Source organism: Ammospiza nelsoni, chromosome 26, assembly GCF_027579445.1.
Source record: "Ammospiza nelsoni isolate bAmmNel1 chromosome 26, bAmmNel1.pri, whole genome shotgun sequence".
NCBI classification, from domain to species: domain Eukaryota; kingdom Metazoa; phylum Chordata; class Aves; order Passeriformes; family Passerellidae; genus Ammospiza; species Ammospiza nelsoni.
This window is the reverse complement of record NC_080658.1, coordinates 930,863-957,417: the sequence shown is the minus strand read 5'-3', so window position 1 is coordinate 957,417 and position 26,555 is coordinate 930,863. Positions and strand designations below refer to the sequence as shown.

At 54.1% G+C, this 26,555-nt stretch overlaps 1 protein-coding gene across 2 annotated transcripts; it reads right to left on the bottom strand.

The window, feature by feature from the left end:
• Positions 1–1,263: 1,263 nt before the first annotated feature.
• On the bottom strand, positions 1,264–23,185 carry IGF2BP1 (insulin like growth factor 2 mRNA binding protein 1). 2 transcript variants are annotated; one of them, XM_059488942.1, is made up of 15 exons: positions 23,011–23,185; positions 21,344–21,404; positions 11,581–11,629; positions 11,124–11,175; positions 10,592–10,655; positions 7,756–8,031; positions 6,895–7,029; positions 6,176–6,298; positions 5,687–5,822; positions 4,275–4,397; positions 3,388–3,504; positions 3,025–3,099; positions 2,132–2,263; positions 1,915–2,028; positions 1,264–1,356 (listed from the first exon to the last, which is right to left on the bottom strand). In XM_059488942.1, exons 1-15 carry the CDS (start codon positions 23,183–23,185, stop codon positions 1,264–1,266), a joined length of 1,725 nt encoding a protein of 574 aa, XP_059344925.1. The 2 variants fall into 2 exon arrangements, with proteins under 2 accessions (XP_059344925.1, XP_059344926.1); XM_059488943.1 differs by lacking the exons at positions 6,895–7,029; positions 7,756–8,031.
• Between the last annotated feature and the right edge of the window lie 3,370 nt (positions 23,186–26,555).

Below are 26,555 nucleotides of genomic sequence, written 5' to 3'. Positions count from 1 at the left end.
TCTGCACATCCCCAATCCCCGTGGATTCCCGATCCCCACAGATTCCCAATCTCTGTCCATTCCCAATCCCCATGGATTGATTCCCCGTCTCCCTGTGGATTCCCCGTCTCCCTGCCCATTCCCAATCCCTGCCCACTCCCCATCCCCACGGATTCCCGATCCCTATGGATTCTCCCTGTGGATTGATTCCCTGTCTCCCCTCGGATTCCTGCTCCCTGCCCATTCCCGATCCCTGTGGATTCCCTGTCTCCCTGTGGATTGATTCCCTGTCTCCCTGCCCATTCCCAATCCCTGCGTATCGATTTCCCGTCTCCCCATGGATTCCTGCTCCCTGTCCATTCCCAGTCCCTGTGGATTGATTCCCCCTCTCCCTGCACATTCCCTGTCTCCCTGTCCATTCCCGATCCCTATGGATTCCCTGTCTTCCTGAGGATTGATTCCCCATCTCCCTGTGGATTCCCAATCCCTGTCCATTCCCACTCCCTGCCCATTCCCGATCCCTGTGGATTGATTCCCCGTCTCCCCACGGATTCCCAATCCCTGTGGATTGATTCCCCATCGCTCCGGGGATTCCCAATCCCTGCCCATTCCCGATCCCTGTGGATTGATTCCCCGTCTCCCTGTGGATTCCCAATCTCCCCGCGGATTCCCAATCCCCGTGGATTGATTCCCCATCTCTCCGTGGATTCCTAATCCCTGTGGATTGATTCCCTGTCTCCCCGTGGATTGATTCCCTGTCTCCCTGTGGATTCCCAATCTCCCCACGGATTGCAAATCCCTGTGGATTGATTCCCCATCTCCCTGTGGATTCCCAATCCCTGCCCATTCCCGATCCCCGTGGATTGATTCCCCGTCTCCCTGTGGATTCCCGATCTCCCCACAGATTCCCAATCCCTGTCCATTCCCAATCCCCGTGGATTGATTCCCCATCTCCCCATGGATTGATTCCCCGTCTGCCTGTGGATTCCCGATCTCCCTGCGGATTCCCAATCCCCGTGGATTGATTCCCCATCTCCCTGTGGATTCCCAATCCCTGCCCATTCCCGATCCCCGTGGATTGATTCCCCATCTCCCCGTGGATTGATTCCCCGTCTCCCCGTGGATTGATTCCCCGTCTCCCCGTGGATTGATTCCCCGTCTCCCTGTGGATTCCCGATCTCCCCGCGGATTCCCGCTCCCCGTCTCCCTGCGGTTGCTGATTCCCAGGCACTCGCAGCCCGGCCTGGCCACGCCGTGTCCTCGTTCTCCCGGGATTTGGGATCCCTATTTCCTCCGGGATTGGCTCTGGCCGCCCTGGCCCTTCTGGTGCTGCTGCTTCACCTGCGCCAGGATGTCGCGGATCTTGCGCTGAGCCATCTGCAACAGCAAACAGGGATCCATGGAACGCTGCCGTCCCGCCCCAGCCCCATCCCAAATCTCCTGCGAGACCCCTCTGGTTCCAAATTGCCACCCAAATCCAGCCCCCGTCCCAAGGTTCTCACGTGGTTTTTTTGGGGAATAATGGATGGGATTCATGGGATAACGAGCAAAAATGTGGGGTCTGAGCAACACAGCTCTGGAGAACCCCTGGAAAACTCTTGGAGAAGCCCTGGAGAACCTCTGAGGAAGTCCTGGAGAACCTCTGGACAACCCCTGGGGAAGTCCTGGAGAACCCCTAGAGAACCTCTGAAGAACCTCTGGAGAAACTCTGGAGAAGTCCTGGAGAAACTCTGGAGAAGTCCTGGAGCATTTGTGGACAAGCCCTGGACAACCCCTGGAAAAGCCTTGGAGAACCCCTGGAGAACTCCCGGAGAAGCCCTGGAAAACATCTGGAGAACGCCTGGGGCATTCCTGGACAAGCCCTGGAGAACCCTTAGAAGAACGTTGGAGAACCCCTGGATCCCCCCCGTCCCACCTGGTGTCCCCCGGCCGTACCTGGCTGGCGTAGAAGTGCCCGATGATTTTGACGATCACCTGCTCGTTCTCGTCCGGGGTCTGCTCCCGCGGCACCACCACCTCGGCCGCCGTCAGGTTCTGCAGCTCGTTCACCTGCGGGACACCCGGGATGGACCCTCTGAACTTCCCACCTGCTCCATCTCCCGGGAATTCCGTCCCCAACATCTCCCGGGAGTCCCGTCCCGGTCCCACTCACGGTCTTGCCGCCCTTGCCGATGACGCGGCCGGCGGCCGAGGCCGGCACTCGGATGTGCGTCTCCAGCTTCACCTCCTCCTTGGGCCCGAAGAAATTCTCCTCCTTCAGCTTCCCGTAAATCCTGCCCTGAGCCTGGAGAGGGAGCAGGGAGTCGGGAATGTCCCGCTGTAAACTCCATCCCGGGATTTGGGATCCCATAAAATCCCGGTTCGTTGGAATTCCAAACCCACTCAGCCCCCAGGAGCAGGGAGCCGGGAATGTCCCACCCCAAACCCCATCCATGGATTTGGGATTGGGCTTCCCGTAAATCCTGCCCTGTGTCTGGAGAGGGGAACAGTCAGGAACGTGCCACCCCAAACCCCATCCATGGATTTGGGATCCCGTAAAATCCCGGTTCTTTGGAATTCTAAACACATTTAGCCCCTGGGAAACCCAATCTTGGAATTCTCCATTTGTGGATTGTGGCTCGGTTGGGGTCACCCTCTGCCCTCCCTCCCAGGGTCACCCCAATGTCCCCAGCGTGGTGACACCATCTTCAGGTTTGGGCTGGGGCATCATCCCATCAAATCCTGGTTCATTGGAATTCCGAACCCACTCAGTCCTTGGGAAACCCAATTCCAGAATTCCCCATTTGTGGATTGTGGCTCGGTTGGGGTCACCCTCTGCCCTCCCTCCCAGGGTCACCCCAATGTCCCCAGCGTGGTGACACCATCTCCAGGTTTGGGCTGGGGCATCATCCCGTAAAATCCCGGCTCATTGGAATTCTGAACCCACTCAGCCCCTAGGAGAGCCAATCCTGGAATTCCCCAGGATGGGGATTTGGTTGGGGTCACCCCCTGCCCTCCCTCCCAGGGTCACCCCAATGTCCCCAGAGGGGTGACAGCAGTGACAACCTTGAACTGCGCCTCGGGCGGGCCGGTGATCACCACCATGCGCACCTTGGAGTCCGGCGTCTCCGGGGGCGCGATCTGCAACGGGACGGACACGGATGGACATGGGATGGACACGGGTGGACACGGGATGGACACAATAGACATGGGACGGATGGACACGGATGGACGTGGGACAGACATGAACGGACACGGGATGGACATGGGATGGATATGGATGGACATGGGATGGACATGATGCTACAGTCCTGCCCAGGCTTCCCGGGGTTCTTCTCAGAAAAAAACGGGACAGTTGGGCCCACCAAGGGCCACCGAGGGTCACCGAGGGCCACCCAAGGCCACCGAGGTCACCGAGGCCGTGCCCACCTTGATGGAGGCGCTGGCGAAGCGCGAGAGCTGCTTGATGTGCTGGCCCTTCTTGCCGATGATGGCCCCGACCGCCTGCGCCGGGATGAACACGTGCACGGTCTCCTGCTCGGGGGGCTGCGGGACGGGAGCGGGGCCGGGGTCAGGACTGGGGTCACTGCCACCATTTCAGGGCCAGGGTCACCCTCTGGGGTCGCTGTCACTGTTTGGGGTCACTGGCACCATCTCAGGACCAGGGTCGTCACTGTTACCATTTTGGGGTCATTGTCACTGTTTGGGGTCACTGTCAATATTTGGGGTCACTGTCACCATTTTGGGGCCAGGGTCACTGGCTAGAGTCACTGTTACCATTTAGGGTAACTGTCATTATTTGGGGTCACTGTCACCATTTGTCACCATTTAGGGTCACTGTCACCATTTAGTGTAGTTGTCACCCATTTGGGGTCACTGTCACCATTTTTCAGGTCACTGTCAGTATTTCTGGGTCACTGTCACCATTTAGGGTCGCTGTCACCGTTTAGTGTAGCTGTCACTATTTGGGGTCACTGTCACCATTTGGGGTCAGTATTTTGGGGTCAGTGTCACTATTTGGGGTCACTGCCCACGCTGGGGTCTCCGTGGGAATGTCCCCACTATTTGGGGTCACTGCCCACCCCAGGGGCTCCGTGGGAATGTCCCCACTATTTGGGGTCACTGCCCACGCTGGGGTCTCCGTGGGAATGTCCCCACTATTTGGGGTCACTGCCCACGCTGGGGTCTCCGTGGGAATGTCCCCACTATTTGGGGTCACTGCCCACCCCGGGGGCTCCATGGGAATGTCCCCACTATTTGGGGTCACTGCCCACCCCGGGGGCTCCGTGGGAATGTCCCCAGCCCCGGTCACTCACCAGGAAGGAGCTGTAGGGAGCAGCCCCGGAGACGCCGCTCGGGGGTGGTGGCACCGCCGTGGAGGAGGCCGGGAAGAGCCCGACGGCGGCCAGGTTCAACCCGGGGATGAGGTGGGACTGCAGCTGGGGGGACAAATGTGGGGATTGGGATTGGGGGAACCAAATATGGGATATGGGGACTGCAGCTGGGGGGACAAATGTGGGGATTGGGATTGGGGGAACCAAATATGGGATATGGGGACTGCAGCTGGGGGCACAAATGTGAGGATTGGGATTGGGGTTGGGGGAAACCAAATATGGGATACGGGGACTGCAGCTGGGGGAACAAATGTGGGGATTGGGATTGGGGTTGGGGGAAACCAAATATGGGATACGGGGACTGCAGCTGGGGGGACAAATGTGGGGATTGGGATTGGGATTGGGATTGGGATTGGGGGGAACCAAATATGGGATATGGGGACTACAGCTGGGGGGACAAATGTGGGGATTGGGATTGGGGGAAACCAAATATGGGATATGGGGATTGGGATTGGGGGAAACCAAATATGGGGATTGGAACTGGGGGGACCAAAATGTGGGATCAGGGGATTGGAACTGAGGGCAGCCGAAGTATGGGATCAGGGGATTGAATTGAAGGGAATTTAATATGGGATATGGGGATTGGGACTGAGAGAAACCAAATATGGGACATGGGGACTGCAGCTGAGGGGACCAAAATGTGGGATCAGGGGATTGGAACTGGGGGGATCAAAATGTGGGATATGGGGATTGAATTGAGGGGACCAAAATGTGGGATATGGGGATTGAATTGAGGGGACCAAAATGTGGGATATGGGGATTGAATTGAGGGGACCAAATGTGGGATATGGGGATTGAATTGAGGGGACCAAATGTGGGATATGGGGATTGAATTGAGGGGACCAAAATGTAGGGTCAGGGGGGATTGGGATTGAGGGAAACCAAAATCTAGGATCAGGGGTGATTGAACTGAGGGCAGAAACGGGATGGGGGATGAGGCAGGATTGGACTGGGAGGAGGAATGGGATCGGGGACAAGGCGGGATCATGCTGGCGATGAGATGGGCTCTGGTTTATGGGATCCCCTGCAGGATCATGCCGGGGATGAGACGGGCTCTGTTTTTATGGGATCCCCTGCAGGATCATGCCAGGAATGAGATGGGCTCTGGTTTGTGGGATCCCCGTCAGGATCATGCCAGGAATGAGATGGGCTCTGGTTTATGGGATCCCCATCAGGATCACGCCGGGAATGAGATGGGCTCTGGTTTGTGGGATCCCTGTCAGGATCATGCTCAGGATGAGAGGGGCTCTGTTTTTATGGGATCCCCTGCAGGATCACGCCGGGGATGAGAGGCCCTCTGGTTTGTGGGATCCCCGCAGGCCGGCCCCACTCACGCTCATGGCGGCCACGTCGTTCTCGTAGGCCTCGCGCACTTTCTTCATGATCTCCTGCTCGGCGCGGCAGCAGCTCTCGGGACAGCCCTTGACCGTGATGGTGCGCTCGGGGTTGTACAGGGTCAGCTCCTGCAGCCTGGGGACAGCGCCCGTGGGGACATGGGGACACCCAGGGCACCCCAAAGCCAGGGGAGGGCGCCCCAAAGGGGACAGGAAAAGGGAGCACAGAAAACCCAACAGCGAGGATTCCCGAGAGGACTTTGGGGGCTGAAACCTCTCCCCCATCTCCATCCTCATCCTCCTCCCCAGTCCTCCTCCTCCTCCATGGGGACACACCTGGGGACACCCAGGGCACCCCAAAAACAGGGATGGGAACCCCAAAGCGGATGGGAGAGGGGAGCACAACACTGAGGATTCCCAAGAGAACTTTGGGGTCTGAAACCTCTCCCCTCATCCTCCTCCTCATCCTCCTCCTCCTCCAATCCTTACGAGGAAATGGTGATTTTGGTCTCGGTGTCCTGCTCCACCTTCTTGAGGTTCCGGCCCTCTTTGCCGATCAGGCGCCCCACGAAGTTGTTGTGGGCCAGGATCTTCAGGGGGACCTCGTCAGCCCTGGGAACGGGAATGGGAACGGGGGGAAAAACCCCACAGGAGGGATTAGGGCAGCTGGGAAAGGAGGGGAAAACCCAAAGGGAGGGAAAACCCAAAAGGAGGGAAAACCCATAAAAATGATTATGAGATGTGGGAAAGGAGCGAAAACACAAAACAAGGGATTATGGGAACTGGGAAAGGAGGGAAAACACAAAAGGAGGAATTATGGGATATGGGAAAGGAGGGAACGCCCAAAAGGAGGGAAAACCCAAAACTAGGGATTGTGGAACCTGGGAAAGTAGGGAAAACCCAAAATGAGGGATTATGGGAACTGGGAATGAAAGGAAAACCCAAAATGAGGGATTATGGGAACTGGGAAAGGAGAGAAACCCCACGGGAAGGATTATGGGAACTAGGAAAAGGGAAAAACCCAAACCAAGGGATTGTGGGATCTGGGAAAGGAGGGAAAACCCAAACCAAGGGATTATTGGATCTGGGAAAGGAGGGTTTGGCACAGAGGGCCGGGGGAAGCCCAAACCCCGAGGTCTGGAGCCCTCAAACCCCAAATTCCTGGGGCACAGGGCGGGAGGAAGCCGGGTGGGATCTGGGGCTCTCACGTCTTGGTGTCCTTGGCCTCCTTGTGCATGATGTCCAGGATCATCCTGCAGGCGGCCGAGCAGCCCTCGGGCGTGGAGTGGATGCTGATGGCCTTCTCGGCCGCGCCCGCGTTCTCCTTGCGGTGCACGTCGATCCTGAAAACCGCGGGGAGGCGCTGGGAGAGGCCCCGGAGCCTCCCCAAAATGGGACATCCCAGCAGGAGGAGGGAGAGTTCTGGAGAACCTCTGGAGAAACTCTGGAGAACCTCTGGAGAAACTCTGGAGAACCCCTAAAGAACCCCTGGAGATCCCCTGGAGAACTTCTGGATCACCCCTGGAGCATTCCTGGACAAGCCCTGGAGAACCTCTGGAGAACTCCTTGAGAACCCTTGGATCACCCCTGGAGAACCCCTGGAGAACTCCTGGATCACCCCTGAAGAACTTCTGGAGATCCCAGGTGACCCCCTGAAGAACCCCGGGAGATCCCCTGGAGATCTTCTGGATCACCCCTGGATCACCCCTGAAGAACTTCTGGAGACCTCCCTGAAGACCCCCTGGAGAAACCCTGGATCATCCCTGGAGAACTTTTGGAGAACACCTGGAGATCCCCTGGACATCCCTTGGAGAACCTCTGGAGAGCCTTTGGATCACCCCTGAAGAAGCCCTGGAGAAGCCCTGGATGACCCCTGAGGAACTTCTGGAGAAGCTTTTGGATCACCCCTGGAGAACCTCTGGATCATCCCTGGACCACCCCTTGAGAACCCCTTGAGAACTTTGGAGAACCTCTGGAGAACCTCTGGATCATCCCTGGACCACCCCTTGAGAACCTCTGGAGAACCTCTGGACCCCCCGGTCTGCCCCCAGCCCACCACGAGGACTCACTTGGACTGCGTCTGCTTGGTGATGTTGCGGATGGTGGCGCCCTCCTTGCCGATGATGGCGCCCACGAACTGCGTGGGCACCAGGAGCCGCAGGGGGACGTCGGGGGGCGGCGCCTTGGGGGGAGCCCCCGCGGGCAGGGGGGACCCCGGGCGGGCCCCGCCGCGCCCCCCGGCCCCGGCCCCGCCGCGCCGGCCCTGCTCGGGCTGCTCGTCCGGGATGTAGGAGACCTTGAGCGCGTGGCTCTCCAGCTGGTGCCCGTTCAGCTTCAGGATGGCCCTGGGGACACCGGGACACGGCGGTGGCTTTGGGGGACACCGGGACACGGGGCTGGCTTTGGGGGACGCCGGGACACGGCGGTGGCTTTGGGGGACACCGGGACACGGCAGTGGCTTTGGGGGACACCGGGACACGGGGCTGGGTTTGGGGGACGCCGGGACACGGGGGTGGCTTTGGAGGACACCGGGACACGGGGGTGGCTTTGGGGGACGCTGGGGAACGGGGCTGGGGTGGGGGGATACCAGGGAATGGGGCTGGGTTTGGGAGAAACCCAGGAAATGGGGTTGGGTTGGGGGGACACCGGGAAATGGGGATGGTTTGGGGGGGACACCGGGAAATGGGGCTGGGTTTAGGGGGACAGGTGGGGAATGGGGCTGGGGGGGACACCGGGAAATGGGGATGGGTTTAGGGGGGACACGGGGAAATGGGGATGGGTTTAGGGGGGACACCGGGAAATGGGGATGGGTTTAGGGGGGACACGGGGAAATGGGGCTGGAATGGGTTGAGGGGACACCAGGAAATGGGGCTGGGGTTGGGGGACACCCGGGAAATGGGGCTGGGGTAGGGGGGGCACCGGGAAATGGGGCTGGAATGGGTTGAGGGGACACCAGGAAATGGGGCTGGGGTTGGGGGACACCCGGGAAATGGGGCTGGAATGGGTTGAGGGGACACCCGGGAAATGGGGCTGGGGTTGGGGGACACGGGAAATGGGGCTGGAATGGGTTGAGGGGACACCCGGGAAATGGGGCTGGGGTTGGGGGGACACCGGGACACGGGGTGGGTATGGGGGACACTGGGGGATGGGGTGGGTTGGGGAGGACACCAGGGAAATGGGGCTGGGGTGGGTTGGGGGGACACCAGGAAATGGGGATGGTTTGGGGGACACTGGGGAAATGGGGCTGGGGTGGGGAGAAACCCAGGAAATGGGGTTGGGCTGGGGTGGGTTCGGGGCACACCTGGGAGATGGGGCTGGGGTGGCGTTTGGGGGGACACTGGGAAATGGGGATGGGTTCGGGGACACCTGGGAGATGGGGCTGGGGTGGCGTTTGGGGTGCCGGCAGCAGAGCAGCCCCAAAACAATCGGGGTTTGATGTAGGATGGGGTTTTTTGGGGTGCCGGGAGCAGGGCAGCCCCAAAATCCCCATGGGTTCCCAAATCCCTGTGGGATCCCAAGTCCAAATCCCCACGGCTTCCCAAATCCCCATGAGCGATCTCAAATCCCTGCAGGTTCCCAAATCCCTAAATCCCGAATCCCCATGTGTTCCCAGATCCCTGTGGGATCCCAAATCTCCACAGCTTCCCAAATCCCCATCAGCGATCTCAAATCCCCTCGGGTTCCCAAATCCCCAAATCCCCATGGGCGATCTCAAATACCTGCGGGATCCCAAATCCCAAATCCCCATGTGTTCCCAAATCCCCTCGGGTTCCCAAATCCCCAAATCCCCATGGGCGATCTCAAATCCCCTCGGGTTCCCAAATCCCCAAATCCCCACAAGTTCCCAAATCCCTGCAGGTTCCCAAATCCCCAAATCCCCATGGGCGATCTCAAATACCTGCGGGATCCCAAATTCCAAATCCCATATCCCCGTGTGTTCCCAAATCCCCTCAGGTTCCCAAATCCCCAAATCCCCTCGGGTTCCCAAATCCCCAAATCCCAAATCCCCAAATCCCCTCGGGTTCCCAAATCCCCAAATCCCAAATCCCCAAATCCCCTCGGGTTCCCAAATCCCCAAATCCCCACAAGTTCCCAAATCCCTGCAGGTTCCCAAATCCCCAAATCCCCATGGGCGATCTCAAATCCCTGCGGGATCCCAAATCCCAAATCCCATATCCCCGTGTGTTCCCAAATCCCCTCAGGTTCCCAAATCCCCAAATCCCCTCGGGTTCCCAAATCCCCAAATCCCCTCAGGTTCCCAAATCCCCTCGGGTTCCCAAACCCCAAATCCCAAATCCCCAAATCCCCTCGGGTTCCCAAACCCCAAATCCCTCTCGCGCCCTCCCTGCGCAGCGCTGGCCGCTGTCGGTAGATGGAGCCGGCAGCGAGAGCCGCAGTTCAGGTTCGGGTTCAGGTTCGGGTTCGGGTTCGGGTTCGGGTTCGGGTTCGGGCTCCGCTCCCCTCCCGCATTCCCGGCCCCGGGAATCCGGCACCGCAGAAAACTCCCGAAATTCCCCCAAAAACCCCAAAAGCGCCGGCCCCGAGCTGGGCCTGGTGTGAGGGGAGCCGGGAATGAAGGACAAAGGTGGGAATGATCCCCCGGCAGCTCCGGGATATCGCTCCTCATTTTTCAGGAGGCAAAATTCCCAAAATCATGGAAACCCCAGGAAATCCCAACTTTTCCTCGAGCCAAAATTCAACTTTCTCTCCCTGAGCTGCCGAGAAAACTCCAAAACCTTGGAATTCTGTCCAGAGGTGACGGAAAATCGATCGGATTTAAGGAGCGTCCTCAAGGATTTGCTGGAATCTTGGGATTTGGGGAAATGGGGAATCCTACAGGTGGGGATGGGAGAGAATTCCCAAAACGTTCCCAAATAATTCCCAAATAATTCCCGGGGCACTCACTGCCGGGTCTGCTCCCGGTTGGCGTAGGTGACGTTTACCACGGCGGTCTCACTGTCCGTGTTCACTGCGGGAATTGGGGAAAGAAATCGGGAATTTGGGAACAGGAATCAGGAATTTGGGAAAAGGAATCGGGAATTTGGGAAAAGAGGCACGGATCAGGTTTTTATTCCCTCCCATCCCTGAAAAAGGGCCAGGAATTCCCAAACCCCAGGGTTCATTCCCTGCAGAAATCCCCAAAAATCCAGGTTTTATTCCTTCCTCTCCCTGAAATGGAGCAGAATTCCAAAATCCAGATTAAATTCCCAAAATCTGGGGTTTACTCCCTCTTCCTGCCGAAACGGGGCAGAAATTCCCAAAATCTGGGGTTTACTCCCTTCTCCCTCTGAAATGGGGCAGAAATTCCTGAAATCTGGGTTTTATTCCCTTCTCAGGAGCAGAAGTTCTCGAAATTCAGGTGAAATTCCCCAAATCCGGATGAAATTCCCCAAATCCGGGTGAAATTCCCCAAATCTGGGGTTTCCTCCCCTCCTACCCTGCTCGCAGCTCTCCACGGTGCCGTACTGGGCCAGCAGCCCATCCAAAACCTGGGGAAAAATGGGGGAAAAAAGGGAAAAAAATTGGAAAATCAATCGCACTTCACACCGGGACATCCCCATCCACACCTCGGGGTCATTAGGATCGTTAATAATTCCATCAGGATCATTAAGAATTCCCGAGTAATTACGGCCGGGGAGCTGCCCGGAGCCAGCGGGAGGGGAGAGCGGAGCAGGAATTCCCAGCGGGAAGCGAGGATCCGTTTTATGCCCCGTACAAAGGGAATGAAATCACAAATTAACGGGAATTAACGGGAATTAATGGGAATCGCGGGATCCGCGGGGGGCTCCGGGCGGTGTCGCTTTCCCGGCATGGCCGGGGACGGCCTGGGGTAATTAAGAGCCAATTAATGACGGGGAGGAGGGAAATCAATCCGGCTCTGGTGCTGCCCTCACCTCCCATCGCAGCTGCGGCGGAATGTTCCGGATCTGGATCTTGCGGCTCCTGCAGGGGTGGAAAAATCGGGATTGGGCACGGGGCCGGGGCACGGCCGGGGATCGGAGCCAGCCCCGGAATTCCAGGTGCTCCCCGGTGGGTCCCGGGTTGTTGTGGGGCTGGAATTGCCCCACGGTTCCACCGGGAGTGGAATTCCAGAATCCCTCTGGGAACTGAACTCCAGAATCCTGCTGTAGAGGAATTCTGGAATCCCTCCTGAAAAAGAATCCCAGAATCCCTCTGGAAGTGAAATTCCAGAATCCCTCCGGCATCTGAATTCCAGAATCCCACTGAAAGCAGAATTCCAGAATCCCTCCAGGAACAGAGGGAGGGAAATTCTGGAAACCGTCCTGAAAAAGAATTCCAGAATTCCATAAGACCCCCAGGAGCAGAATTCCAGAATCCCACTGAAAGCAGAATTCCAGAATCCCTCCAGGAACAGAATTCCAGAATCATCCTTGAAGTGAAATTCCAGAATCCCCCCAGGAGCAGAATTCCTCTGGGAACAGAATTTCGGAATTCCTCTGGGAGGAAAATTCCAGAATCCCTCTGGAAGCAGAATTCCAGAATCCCTCTGGAAGCAGAATTCCAGAATCTCTCCAGAAGCAGAATTTCAGAATTCTCCCAGTAACATAATTCCAGAATCCCTCTGGGAGGGAAATTCCAGAATCTCTCCAGAAGCAGAATTCCTCTGGGAATAGAATTCCAGAATTCCTTTGGGAGGAAAATTCCAAAATCCTTCTAGGAGTGAAATTCCAGAATCCCCCAAGTTGGGAAATTCCAGAGTTCCTCCAGGAACAGAATTCCAGAGTTCCTCCAGGAATGCAATTCCAGAATCATTCCAGGAGTGGAATTCCAGAATTCCTCTGGGATCAGAATTCCAGAATCCTTCTCCCTCCCGGTTTGATCCCGAGGTTTAACGGGAAAGTTTCTCCCCGAGCAGTTCCTCACCCCAGCACAGATCCCAAACCGCTTCCCAATCCCCCCAGAATCCCTGGATTTCCCCCTCCACCCCAATCCCTGGATAAACCCGGGATCAAAGCCGGAACATTCCGGATTTTGGGGAATTCCGCCCATTTGGGAGCGGCTGGGAAAATCCCAAACCTGGATCCTGCCCGGTGCCTCTCTCTGGGAAGGATCCCAAAACGCCGGAATTCCCGGCTAATTGAGCCTCATTGTCTGGGTGATTGACAGCTGTCAGTCACACCTCGCTCAGATTTACGATTCCTGGCATTCCGCCCGCCCTGGGGAATTCCCTTCTTTATTCCCTTTTCTATTCCCTTTGTATTCCGTTTTTTATTCCCTTTTTCATTCCCTTTATTCCCCATTCCCAGCCCCTGCACAGCCGGAACAATTCCATCCAAATTCCATCAAATCCATCGGGATTTTCCTGCTCGGGGATCCCAATCCTCTCCAGGGAATTTGGGGCTCCTTGGGTCAGTTTTGGGGAGATTTTTATGGGAAGAGGAGCCACGGGAGGATCCCAAAATTCCCCCGGGAAAGCAAACACAAACCCCAGAAATTCCCATCTCAATATTCACCAAATCCCCCCAAATTTCCCCTCGGGAGATCCCGGCCGGGCGGGATCCAGGAATTCCAGGGAATATTTGGGATAGGGATGGACGGCCCTGGAGAAAAGGGAAAATCCCAAATTCCAGCCCCTTCTCCCAACCTCTCTTCCCTCCAGCTGGGAATTATTTGGATTGGTTATTTGGGGTCGATTAATTAGGACTGATTAATTAGGATCGGCTAATTGGGATTGATTTATTAGGATCGGTTAATTAGGATTATTGAACAGGGAGCTCCCTGCACATCCAGGGCTGATCCCACGGCTCCGGAATTTTGTGGGAATTGAGGCAAAGCCGGAGCTCAGCTGGCGAAATTCCAGGAAAGTCGCGGAATTGCGATGGAGAGCGGAACCTCACCCCCAAAAATCCAGAATTCCCAAAGTCTGGGGGCTGGGAATTGGGAATAAACACAACATTGGGGCAGCAAGGAGGGAAAATCGGGAATTCCTCTGGATCCCCTCGGCAGGGAGGGAGCAGGAGCCGGAGTTTCCCTGTGGGGCAGGTGGATCCCAAATCCCAAATCCCCTGGAATCCAGGGAATTCCATCCGTCTGGGATTTCCAGGAGCACTCAGAGCCCGTGAAGACAGATGGATCCCAAATCCCAAATTCCCAAATCCCCCCGGATCCAGGGAATCTGCAGTCCGGGATTTCCGGGAGCGCTCGGAGCCTGTGAGGACAGGTGGATCCCAAATCCCGAATCCCTAAATCTCCCGGGATCCAGGGAATTCCGTCAGTTTGGAATTTCCAGGAGCGCTCAGGGTCGGGCGCTGATGGGATCGAGGAGCTTTGATCCCGCTCTGATCCCCACCGTGGGATGGAAATCTGGGAGCCTTTCTGGGAATGGGACACCAGGAATTCCTGATGGGAATGGGACACCAGGAATTCCCTGTTCCCAATGGGAACGGGACACCAGGAATTCCCAATGGGAACGGGACACCAGGAATTCCCGATGGGAATGGGACACCAGGAATTCCTGACAGGAATGGGAACAGAACATGAGGAATTCCCTGTTCCCGATGGGAATGGGACACCAGGAATTCCCTGTGGGAATGGGACAGCAGGAATTCCTGACAGGAATGGGACACCAGGAATTCCCAATGGGAATGGGACATGAGGAATTCCCGATGGGAACGGGGCACAAAGAATTCCCAATGGGAATGGGATGTGAACAATTCCCTGTGGGAACGGGGCACCAGGAATTCCCTGTTCCCAATGGGAATGGGACAGCAGGAATTCCCGATGGGAATGGGACACAAAGAATTCCTGACAGGAATGGGAAACGTGAGGAATTCCCCGTGGGAATGGGACACAAAGAATTCCCAGTGGGAATGGGATGTGAACAATTCCCTGTGGGAATGGGACACCAGGAATTCCCTGTTCCCAACGGGAATGGGACACCAGGAATCGCTGACGGGAATGGGAACGGGACATGAAGAATTCCCTGCGGGAATGGGATAGGAGGAATTCCCAAAGGGAATGAGACACCAGGAATTCCCCGTTCCCAATGGGGAAGGGACTGGGACGCCAGGAATTCCCAATGGGAAAGAGACACCAGGAATTCCCTGTGAGGAAAAGGGGCACCAGGAATTCCCTGTTCCCAACGGGAATGGGACACCAGGAGTTCCCAATGGGAATGAACACCAAGAATTCCTGACAGAAAATGGGAACGGGACACCAGGAATTCCCAATGGGAACGGGACACCAGGAATTCCCTGTGAGAATGGGACATGAGGAATTCCCAGTGGGAACAGGACGCCAGGAATTCCCAATGGGAATGGGACACCAGGAATTCCCTGTGAGAATGGGACATGAGGAATTCCCAATGGGAAAGGGACACCAGGAATTCCCAATGGGAATGGGACACCAGGAATCCCCAGTGGGAACAGGACATAAAAAAATTCCCGACGGGAAAGGGGCACCAGGAATTCCTGTCAGGAATGGGAACGGGACATGAGGAATTCCCTGTGGGAATGGGAATGAGACAGCAGGAAGAATTCCCAGTGGAAGCAGGACGTGAAGAATTCCCAACGGGAACGGGGCACAAAGAATTCCTGATGCAAAAGGGACACCAGGAATTCCCAGCTCCCAATGGGAACAGGACACGAGGAATTCCCTGTTCCCACCAGGAACGGGGCACCAGGAATTCCCGATGGGAATGGGACATGAGGAATTCCCGATGGGAACGGGGCACCAGGAATTCCCTGTTCCCACCAGGGAACGGGACCCCAGGAATTTCTCCACTTCCCCATAAAAAACAATTCCTTGAAATCAGCGGAATCCCTAAAAAAAAAAAAAGGCAGAAAATTCCCAAATCCCTCCTGGATCAGAGGCAGCCCCCACTCCCAAACCCAGCAAAGCTGGAAAAGAGGTGGAAACCCCCCCAAAAAATCAGGGAAAACTCAAAAAAATCAGAGAAAAGCCCCCCAAAAAAATCAGGGAAAACTCAAAAAAATCAGGAAAACCCAAAAAAAAATCAGTGAAAACTCAAAAAAATCAGAGAAAACCCCAAAAAAAAATCAGGGAAAACTCAAAAAAATCAGAGAAAACCCAAAAAAAAAATCAGGGAAAACTCAAAAAAATCAAGGAGAACCCCTCCAAAAAATGAGGGAAAACAAAAAAAGCTACAAAAGGAGCGGGGATCCCTCATCCAACCAGAATTCTCCCCAGAATCCCTGGGAAAATCCCTGGAAAAATCCTTGGAAAAATCCCTGGAAACCTCAGCACCGCTGGGAACTGGGGCTGGAAGGGGCAGAAATTTCCTTTTTTTGGGGGGAATTTTTCATTTAAATCCCGAAGTTCCCAATTTCCAAAGGAGGGATTTTGCCCCCATTCCCTCCCTGGATTTGTCTGCCTGAGCTTGAGCCCGAATTCCGACAGAAATCCCATTGGAAATCCGGGATCAACCCCAGAAATTCGATTATTTCTCCTTTTCTCCCCCAAATTCCTCCCCTGTGGCTGCAAAATTCCCAATTTTCCCTGAAATCCCCAATTTATTTTTGAAGGTTTCCCCCACATTTTCCACAGGGAAAGAAGGAAATAAAGGAATTTTCCTCATTTTTGGCCATTCCCAAATGGAATTTTCTCTCCCTGAGATCCGGAATTTGCCGGAATTCCCGAAGTTTCCAACCTCAGGGGTGAAATTTAGGGAAAAAATAATCAAAGATTCGTTGAATTTTTTGCTTTTTTGGGCTAAAAATCCTCAAACCCCTCAGAATTCCCAAAGTTTTTGTTCCCAGAAGTGAAAATCTGGGGGCAGCTGGAAGCTGGGAGCTCGAAGGAATAAAAGAATTTTAAATTTTTAATTTTTTTCCCCTTTTTTACTCCTAAAAATTTCAATTTTCTAGATTTTTTTGCTGTCATTTTTTTAAATAAAACTCCCAACCCAGCCTCATTTGAACGGAAATATCAAAGTTTTAAAATTGGATCAAAAGCAGAATTTCAGCCCCAAAATCCACCTGGGTTCTCATTTTCCATGCAAAAGATTTTTCCAATTTTTGGGTTCATTTTTAGTCCCATTTCCAGCAAATCCAACCCCAAAAGGGGACTAAAAAAGCAAATTTTGGGGTGAAAAGTGACCAAAAAAGGAACCTCAACCTGGATTTGAATATTTTTTGTTGGGAACAATTAATTCCAGGATTTTCCATGTGGAAAATGAGGATTTTCCTGATGGGAATCCCCAGATTTGGAGGAAAATCCAGGGGAATTTTAGGACTTTTCCAGCATTTTTCTGCCCTGAACTGAATGTTTATGCCACTAAAATAATTTAAAATATTATTTTTTTACAATTTTAATTAAAATTAATGTCATAAGCACGACCCCAGGAGGAGCTGCGGGTGAAAATCCCGTTTAATTCCCATTTTTGGGTTAAAATCCATCCCAAATCCATCCCAACCCCAAAATCCCAACCCCAAAAAAATGAATGTGGAGTTTTTATTCCCTTAAAAAATAATTTCATTTAAATGAAATTTAAAATTTTCCCCGGTGATTCCAACAAGGAGAATTTTGGACATTTTGGAGTTGGAAATTTCAAGTTTCTCCCCAATTTTCCCATCGACAAAATCCAAGGAAAAACACCTTCCAAAACCCACCAAAACACTCAAAATGACCCCAAATTAACCCAAAATCTCATTTTTGTTCACAAAATCCCATTTTTAAACAACACTTCTGCACAATTTAAGACTTTTACAGAATTCTGCTGCAATAATTCCCCAAATAATGAAAATAATTGGGAGAATGCCAGGAATTAATCCCAAATAAATCAATTTATTCCTCTTGGAGCCGCACACCCCAAATCTCCTTTTTGGTGCTGTTTTAAGCCTTTTTGGGGTTTTAAAATTATTTTTGAATATTTTGTTTAAGAGAGGTTTGAAAAGTTTGGGATAGACCAAGAGGAAAGAATTCCCTGGGTTTTTTTTTTTTTTTTTAGGCATTAATGAATTAAAACCACGCAAATTGAATTTTTTACATCATTATTTCCACTTTAACCTAAAGAAAAAAAAGAACAATTTGTGCGTTTTTTGGTGTTTTTTTTTTTTTTTTTAAATAAATTAACTGGGAAGGGCAACCCCCGCTCCTGACTCGTTTTCCCACATTTTTAAAGGGATCAAAAAAGAGGAAAAAAAAAATAAAAAAGAAGAACCCGAGGTTTTGGGGGAGGGGAAAGGGGAGGAATTTCACTCGGATCCCGAAATTCTCCCCTCTTTAACCCTTTCCTGCTCCCTGCCCTCCCAACTGGGAATTCCAGCCTGGAAAACCGAAATGGGGATTCAAAAAATCCCCCAAAAAATTTTAAAAAATAAAATAAATAAATAAAAAAAAATTTTCGTGTTTTGAGGCAGAGTCTCCCCCTTTCCCCGGGATTGGAGCAGCCAAAATCCCCCAAATTACCCCCCCAAAAATTCCATTTACAGCCCCCAGCCCTCCCCAAATCAGCGGAAATGCCCCAAAATCGCTTTTTCCACACCTCAAAATCACCAAATCCCTCCCCGGAGTGTCCGGGCCGCTCCCAAAATCCCCCAAAATTCCCCCAAAATTCCCCCAAAATCTCCCAGGAGGGCGGAGAGGGAAAAGCGGCGCTGGCCCTTTAAGAGCAGCCCCGGAGGGGGGGGGGGGGGGCGCGGATTTAAACCCCAAAAAATCCCCAAAAAACCCCAAAAGTGGGATTTTCCAGCCCAATCCCAGCAGTTTTAGGGACACTCAGAGGGAAAACGAACACAAATCCCAAAATATTTTAAAGAGCTTTTTCCCCCCTCCCTTTTCTTTTCCCCCAGCAATTTAAATCCCCGAGGAATATTCTCATTTTTAGGGAATTATTTTGGGGCAAAAAGGGGGGAAATCCGCTCCTCCCTCCCCACATCATTCATTTTCCAAAGTAATGGGGGGGGGGAATAAGATTTTCCAGGTTTTTTAAAGGGATTTTTTAAACTTTTCGTGGAATTCCATCCCAATATTCCGCCCCATCCCCGGACACCGAAGCCACAGCAACAAAAACCATCCGGGAGGGAGGAAAAAAATTAATAAAAATTATAATTATTGCCCTAAAACCCGGGAATTCGGGCCGGGAAAACGGGGCTGGATTTGGGATCGCCCTTTTTGGGGTCAGCCCCCTCCCAAGTTTTGGGAATTTTGGGAATTTTGGGGCGAGGTCAAAGGGGGCGATCCCAAAACGGGGCAGGGAAGGGTCGGGAAAAGGATTTGGGGAAATTTGGGTTGGGATTTTGGGATTTTGGGGAAGTTTTGGGATGGGATTTTGGGGAGTTTGGGATGGGATTTTGGGGAGTTTTGGGATGGGATTTGGGGAATTTGGCGTCGGGATTTTGGGAAGTTTCGGGGTGTGATTTGGGGAGTTTGGGGTTCGGAATTTGGAGAGTTTGGGGCTGAGATTTGGGGTTGGGAATTTGGGGGAGTTTGGGGCCGGGATTTTGGGGAGTTTTGGGATGGGATTTGGGGAATTTGGGGCCAGGATTTGGGGAAGTTTTGGGATGGGAATTTGGGAATTTGGGGCCAGAATCTTGGGGAGTTTTGGGATGGGATTTGGGGAATTTGGGGCTGGGATTTGGGGAAGTTTTGGGATGGGATTTGGGGAATTTGGCGTCGGGATTTTGGGAAGTTTTGGGATGGGATTTGGGGAGTTTGGGGCTCGGAATTTGGAGAGTTTGGGGCTGAGATTTGGGGTTGGGAATTTGGGGGAGTTTTGGGATGGGGTTTTGGGAATTTGGGGCCGAGATTTGGGGAAGTTTTGGGATGGGATTTGGGGAGTTTGGGGCCAGGATCTTGGGGAGTTTTGGGCCGGGATTTGGGGAAGTTTTGGGATGGGATTTGGGGAATTTAGGGCCGGGATTTGGGGAAGTTTTGGAATGGGAATTTGGGAATTTGGGGCTGGGATTTTGGGGAGTTTGGGATGGGATTTGGGGAATTTGGGGCCAGGATCTTGGGGAAGTTTTGGGATGGGATTTTGGGAATTTGGGGCCGGGATTTGGGCAAGTTTTAGGATGGGAATTTGGGAATTTAGGGCTGGGATTTGGGGAAGTTTTGGGATGGGATTTGGGGAATTTGGGGCCGGGATTTGGAGAAGATTTGGGATGGGAATTTGGGAGTTTGGGGCCAGAATCTTGGGGACTTTTGGGATGGGATTTTGGGAATTTGGGGCCGGGATTTGGGGAAGTTTTGGGATGGGAATTTGGGGCTGGGATTTGGGGAAGTTTTGGGATGGGATTTGGGGAATTTGGCGTCGGGATTTTGGGAAGTTTTGGGGTGTGATTTGGGGAGTTTGGGGTTCGGAATTTGGAGAGTTTGGGGCTGAGATTTGGGGTTGGGAATTTGGGGGAGTTTTGGGATGGGAATTTGGGAATTTGGGGCCAGAATCTTGGGGAGTTTTGGGATGGGATTTGGGGAATTTGGGGCCGGGATTTGGGGAAGATTTGGGATGGGAATTTGGGAATTTGGGGCCGGGATTTGGGGAAGTTTTGGGATGGGATTTGGGGAATTTGGGGCCAGGATCTTGGGGAAGTTTTGGGATGGGGTTTTGGGAATTTGGGACTGGGATTTGGGGAAGTTTTGGGATGGGAATTTGGGAATTTGGGGCCGGGATTTGGGGAAGTTTTGGGATGGGATTTGGGGAATTTGGGGCCAGGATCTTGGGGAGTTTTGGGATGGGGTTTTGGGAATTTGGGGCCAGGACCTTGGGGAAGTTTTGGGCCGGAATTTTGGGAATTGGGGGCCGGGAAGAGCCGGAGTCGCTCCCTCCCCTCCGTTCTCCCCTTTGGAAAAGGCGCCTCCGTCACGTGGCGATGGATTCGGCTCCAACGTGGAATCGTTGGGATCGGGAATTCCGGGAATTCCGGGAATTCCGCGACTTTGGGGGCCCGAAAATCGCAGGGAAAAAAGGGGGAAATTCCGGGAAAAACCCCAAATGCGGGCGGGACGGGGCGGATTTCCCGGGAATTGGGGCAGGAATTTGCAGAGCGCTCCCGGCTCCAGCCGGGAACAACAAAGGCCGGGGAAGATGGAGAGGGATGGGATGGGCTGGGCGGGAGAGGCAGAGCCTGGGAAACCCCAAAAGCGCCGCTTTTCACCCCAAAACCCCCGCGATTCTGCCAGGATTCCACCCCTGCCCTCCCTCAGCCGCCGCCTGCTGATTTTGTTCTTTTTACCCCAGCAAAAATCACTTTTTTAAAACAGATTTTTAAAAAAATATTAATTTAAAAAAAAAAATTAAATTTTCCTTCTCCCAAAACAAAGGATTTTGCCTCATTTCCCAGCCCGGGCTCCAAAAGGAGCCGGGAAATTCTTCCACAAGTTTGGGAATCCCAGCCCAAATCCATCCATCACCTCGAGCAGCACGTGCAGAACTCTTTATTTCACCTTTTTTTTCCCCTTTTTATTTCAATGAAAAGCTCGCAGATCGAGTTTTCTTGGGGAAAAAAAAAATCAATTAATTCATGAAATGTTTAATGAATTAATCAAACTCAGCTGGCTGGGGGCAAATCCCAGCCCAAAACCTCCGACGCTTCTTCATTTTTCACATTTTTAGGCGAAAAATTTTGACTTTTTCCTCTCCTATTTTTCCCCCCCAACACAAATTAATAATTCTGATGATAAGCATTAAAAAACAATTAAAAACCGATTAAAAATCAATTAAAACTCCACCTTTACCTTTGCTTTTTGGGCACCGAGTGCTCGATCTCCAGCTGCTTCCCATGGAGCTCCACTTTCCCTAAAAACAAAACCCGGGGTTGGAAAATCTGCGAGGGAAAACTCGGGGAAAAGGGGAATTTTCACAAACGGGAATTCCCCCTCGGAATTTATCCCAAATTCTCCCGAATTCCGCCCAAACCCAAAAACCACGAGCGGATTTTCACGGAACGCGAGGTTCCAGGGGGGAGTGGCGCCTCTGGAATTGTTCCTTGGGAATATTTCAGCCCCGGAGGGTTCCAGGGATGAGATTTTTGGTTTTTTTTTTTTTTTTTGGTTTTTTTTTTTTTTTTTGGGGGGGGGGGTGGATTTGGAGATTTTCCCCCCATTTTTCTTTCTTTCTTTGGGGAGAATTCCCTCCCTTTTTTCCCGGCGGAAAGCCGCGAATTCGGGATTGCTCGGGGATGGATTTCTGCCGGAAAATGGAGCGGGATTCCCTCGCTGCGGGCTCGCTCCGTGATTTGTAATTTTATTTATTTTTAGGAGGGAAGAGTGAAGAAGAATCAGAATCAGACGGGGGAAGAGCCCGGGCGGACGGACATGGAGAGAAGGGTCAAAAAAAAAAAAAAAAAATTATTTAAAAAGCCTCAAAACTCGCGATTTGCCCCCAGATTCGCCTCTTTCCAAAGCGTTTCCCGGCTGCTCCCAGCATGGCGACCTCGCCCCCGGACGGGCAAAGTCCGCGGGGCCCGGAGCGGCTTTGGGGGGACCCCCGGGTGGGTTTGGGGACCCCCAAAGAGGAGGGGGCGGCTTTGGGGGACCCCCCCAAAGGGGCGGGTTTGGGGTCGCTCCGTGTCCCCGTCCCGGGAAGGGACAAAAATCGGGGGCGCGGCCCCGACGGGAGGGGCTGGGGGTCGGGATTGGGGGGTCCGGGGGGTCCCGAGGGGTTTGGGGGTACGGGGGGACAGGAGGGCCAAGGGGTCGGGGTGGATTTTGGGGCTCGGGAATTTGGGGATTCGGGAGGGATTTTGGGTCTGAAGGGATCGAGGGGTCGGGGTCTGGGGGAGCCAGGGGGGATTTGGGGGGTCGGGATTGAGGGGCTGGGGGGGATCGAGAGGGTCGGGATTTTGGGGGGGATCGAGGGAATTGGAAGGGATGGAGAGGTCGGGATTTGGGGGTTTGGGGATTTCAGATTTGGGGGTTTGGGTGTGTGGGAGTTTGGGGGTTTGAGGGTTTGGGATTTCGGCGTTTGGGGGTTTTGGGATTTGGGGATTGGAGGGTTTCGGGGTTTGGAGGTTTGAAGATTTGGGGTTTGGGGGTTTGGGATTTGGAGGTTTGAAGATTTGGGATTTGGGATTTGGAGGTTTGAAGATTTGGGATTTGGGGGTTTCGGGCTTTGGAGGTTTGAAGATTTGGGGTTTGGGGGTTTGGGGATTCGGGGGTTTGGAGGTTTGGAGGTTGGGGGATTTGGGAGTTTGGGAATTCGAGGGTTTCGGGGTTTTGGAGGTTTGGAGATTTGGGGTTTGGGGGGTTTGGGATTTGGGGGTTTGGAGGTTTGGGATTTGGGGGTTTGGGGATTCGGGGGTTTGGAGGTTTGGGATTTGGGAGTTTGGGATTTAGGGGTTTGAGGGTTTGGGGATTCAGGATTTGGGGTTTTGGGAAGGGCTCGGGCTGCCCGGGCGCCTCACCCGAGAAAGTTTCGATGGCTTTCATGGCCCACTGCTCGTCGGGGCAGTCCACAAAGGCATAGCCGGACTTGACGAGGAACTGGCCGCTGAAGGAGATCTGGTGCTCGGCGAACACTTTCTCCAGCTCGGCGGCGGTGACGCCCTCGGGCAGGTTCCCGATGTACAGCTTGTTCATGGCTCCGGCCTGGGGGTCCCGGGGGGCTCGGGGGGCTCCGGGGCGGCTCCGCTGCGCCCCCCGAGCTGCGCCCCGGCTCTTTTTTCCCCGCGGGTTTTTTTTGTTTGTTTTTTTGTTTTTTTTTTTGCCTTTTTGTTGTTTTTTAGGGTTTTTTGTTTTTTTGTTTTTTTTTTTTTTCCCCCCTTGTGCCGAGCGGATCTCGGTGCCGTTGGGGAGGGGGCGGCGGCCGCTGGAGGAGGAGGAGGAGGAGGAGGAGGAGGAGGAGGAAGGAGGAGAGGAGGGGAGGGGGCGGCCCCGCGGGCAGGGCGGCGGCGCCGGTGGCTGCGGGGCCCCCGAGCGGCCCCGGGGCGGGCACCGGGCACCGGGCACCGGGCACCGGGCACCGGGCACGGGGCGGGGGGCGCGGGCGGGGGGCGCGGGCAGAGCGCGAACGTGGAGATGTTTGCGGGGGGAAGGAGCCACGTGGTGATGCGGGAGCGAGGGGGGAGGGGCCGCGCCGGGGGGGGGGGGAGGGGGCGGCCGAGGCGCTCGGCTCCTTCGTTTGTTTATTTATTTATTTGTTCGCTTATTTATTTATTCACTCATTCATTCGTTTGTTCGGGTTCCCGCCCGTTCCTCGGGACGGGGATCGCGTCACCCCCCCCCCCCCCTCCCCAAAACCCCCCGACCCCCCCCCCCCCCCCCCCCCATCCGCGGGGGGCTCGCTCCCATCTGCTGCCCCTCCCCCCCCCCCCCCAGCCGCCCCTCCCCCCCCCCACGCCGCCCCCTCCCCTCCCCCCGAGGCTCAATGGGATTTTCTGGGTGTAAAAACCTCGGGCATCAAAGGGGCCGGGAGGGCCCTGGCGCCAGCGCGGCCGCGCCCCCTCCCCACCCTCCCCGCCCCCCCCCGGGGCTGCCGCGACCCCCGGGCGGGCACAAAGCGACCCCCGAGCCCCGCCCGCGCCTCCCCCGCTGCCTTTTCGGGAGAGTTTTTATTTTTAGGCCGGAGCTGGGGTTGGAAATAGCAGCGAGCCCACCCCGAGCCCACCCCCCGAACCGACACCCCCGGGCTCCGGGGCTGGGCTGGGCTGGGCTGGGCTGGGGGCACCGGGGGCACCGGGACTGGGCTGGGGGCACCGGGGCTGGGCTGGGCTGGGGGCACCGGGGGCACCGGGGCTGGGCTGGGGGCTTGGGGGGCACCGGGGCTGGGCTGGGGGCTCCGGGGGCACCGGGACTGGGCTGGGCTGGGCTGGGCTGGGGGCTTCGGGGCTGGGCTGGGGGCTCCGGGGGCTCCCGGGATGGGCTGGGGGCTCCGGGGGCTCCGGGGATTGCGGGCCAAGAGCTCGGGGGGCTCCGGGGGTCTCGGGGCGCTCTGGAACACCGGGGCTGGCTCGGGGGCTCGGGGTGCTCCAGGGTTGGGTCGGGGGCTCGGGGGGTTTCGGGGGTTCCGGGACACCGAGATTGGGTTGGGGGCTCGGGGGGCTCCGGGGGATTCGGGGGCTCGGGGGGCTCCGGGGTTGGGTTGGGGGCTCGGGGGTCCGGGGGGTATCGGGGGCTCGGGGGGCTCCGGGGCTTTTTGGGGGCTCCGGGAGCTTTGGGAGCTCCTTGGGGGGCTCCGGGGTTTTGGGGTCTCCGGAGCTTTGGGGGTCTCCGGGGCTTTAGGGGTTCTTTGGGGTCTCCGGGGCTTTGGGGGCTCTTTGGGGTCTCCGGAGCTTTGGGGGGCTCTTGGGGCATTGGGGGTCTCCGGGGTTTCGGGGTCTCTTTGGGGTCTCCGGGGTTTCGGGGTCTCCGTTGGCGGCTCCCCCGTTCCCCCCGAGCCGGGCGGGAGCGGCCCCCGCGCTGTCATTAATTAACCCCTAACGAGGGCAGCGCTTAATGAGCGCGGGGCTTAATGAGCTCCGCTCTTAATGAGCGCGGCCCGCCCCGCCCCGGGCCCGCCTGCCGAGGGAGCGGGAAAACCCGGAAAGCCGGGAAAAATGGGGAAAATCCTGGGAAAATGGGGGAAATCCTGGGAAAATGGGGGAAATCCTGGGAAAATGGGGAAAAATCCTGGGAAAATGGGGAAAATCCTGGGAAAATCCTGGGAAAATGGGGAAAAATCCTGGAAAATGGGGAAAATCCTGGGAAAATGGGGAAAATCCTGGAAAATGGGGAAAATCCTGGAAAATGGGGAAAAATCCTGGGAAAATGGGGAAAATCCTGGGAAATGGGGAAAATCCTGGGAAAATGGGGAAAATCCTGGAAAATGGGGAAAATCCTGGAAAATGGGGAAAATCCTGGGAAAATGGGGGAAATCCTGGAAAAATGGGGAAAATCCTGGAAAATGGGGAAAATCCTGGAAAATGGGGAAAAATCCTGGGAAAATGGGGAAAATCCTGGGAAAATGGGGAAAATCCTGGAAAATGGGGAAAATCCTGGGAAAATGGGGAAAAATCCTGGAAAATGGGGAAAATCCTGGAAAATGGGGAAAATCCTGGAAAATGGGGAAAAATCCTGGGAAAATGGGGAAAATCCTGGGAAATGGGGGAAAATCCTGGAAAATGGGGAAAATCCTGGGAAAATGGGGAAAAATCCTGGGAAAATGGGGAAAATCCTGGGAAAATGGGGAAAATCCTGGGAAAATAGGGGAAAATCCTGGAAAATGGGGAAAAATCCTGGAAAAATGGGGGAAATCCTGGGAAAATGGGGAAAAATCCTGGGAAAATGGGGAAAATCCTGGAAAATGGGGAAAATCCTGGGAAAATGGGGAAAATCCTGGAAAATGGGGAAAATCCTGGGAAAATGGGGAAAAAAGCCTTTAAAAAATAGGGGGGAAAATCCTGAAAAAATTGGGGGAAAAATCTTTAGGAATAGGGGAAAAAAATCCTGAAAAATCGGGGAAAAAAACCCTGAAAAATGGGGGGAAAAAAAATTAAAAATATGAAAAAAAAATATTCCAGGAAAGTGGGGGAAATATTTAAAAAATGAGGGAAAAAATCTAAAATAAATTGGGAAAAATTAAAAAAAAAATTGTGGAAAAACTCTTTAAAAATATAGGAAAAAGTCCTAAAAATACGGGGGAAAAAAAGCCTTATTAAAATGTGGACAAATCCCTAAAAAATGTAGAAAAATGCCCAAAAAAAATGTAGGAAAAAAAATCCTAAAAAATATGGAGAAATTCCTGAAAATTGTAGGGAAAAATCTTAAAAAAAAAAAAAGGTGGGGAAAAAATCCTAAATAATGTGGAAAAGGGGTTTAGAAATGTGGGATTTTTTTTAAAAAATGTGGGAAAATAAAAGTTTGAAAAATACAGAAAAATGCAGAAGAAATCTTGGAAAATGTGGGAAAAATCCTAAAAATTGTAGAAATATTCCAAAAAATGGGGAAAATTCCCAAGTTGCCCCTGGAGGGT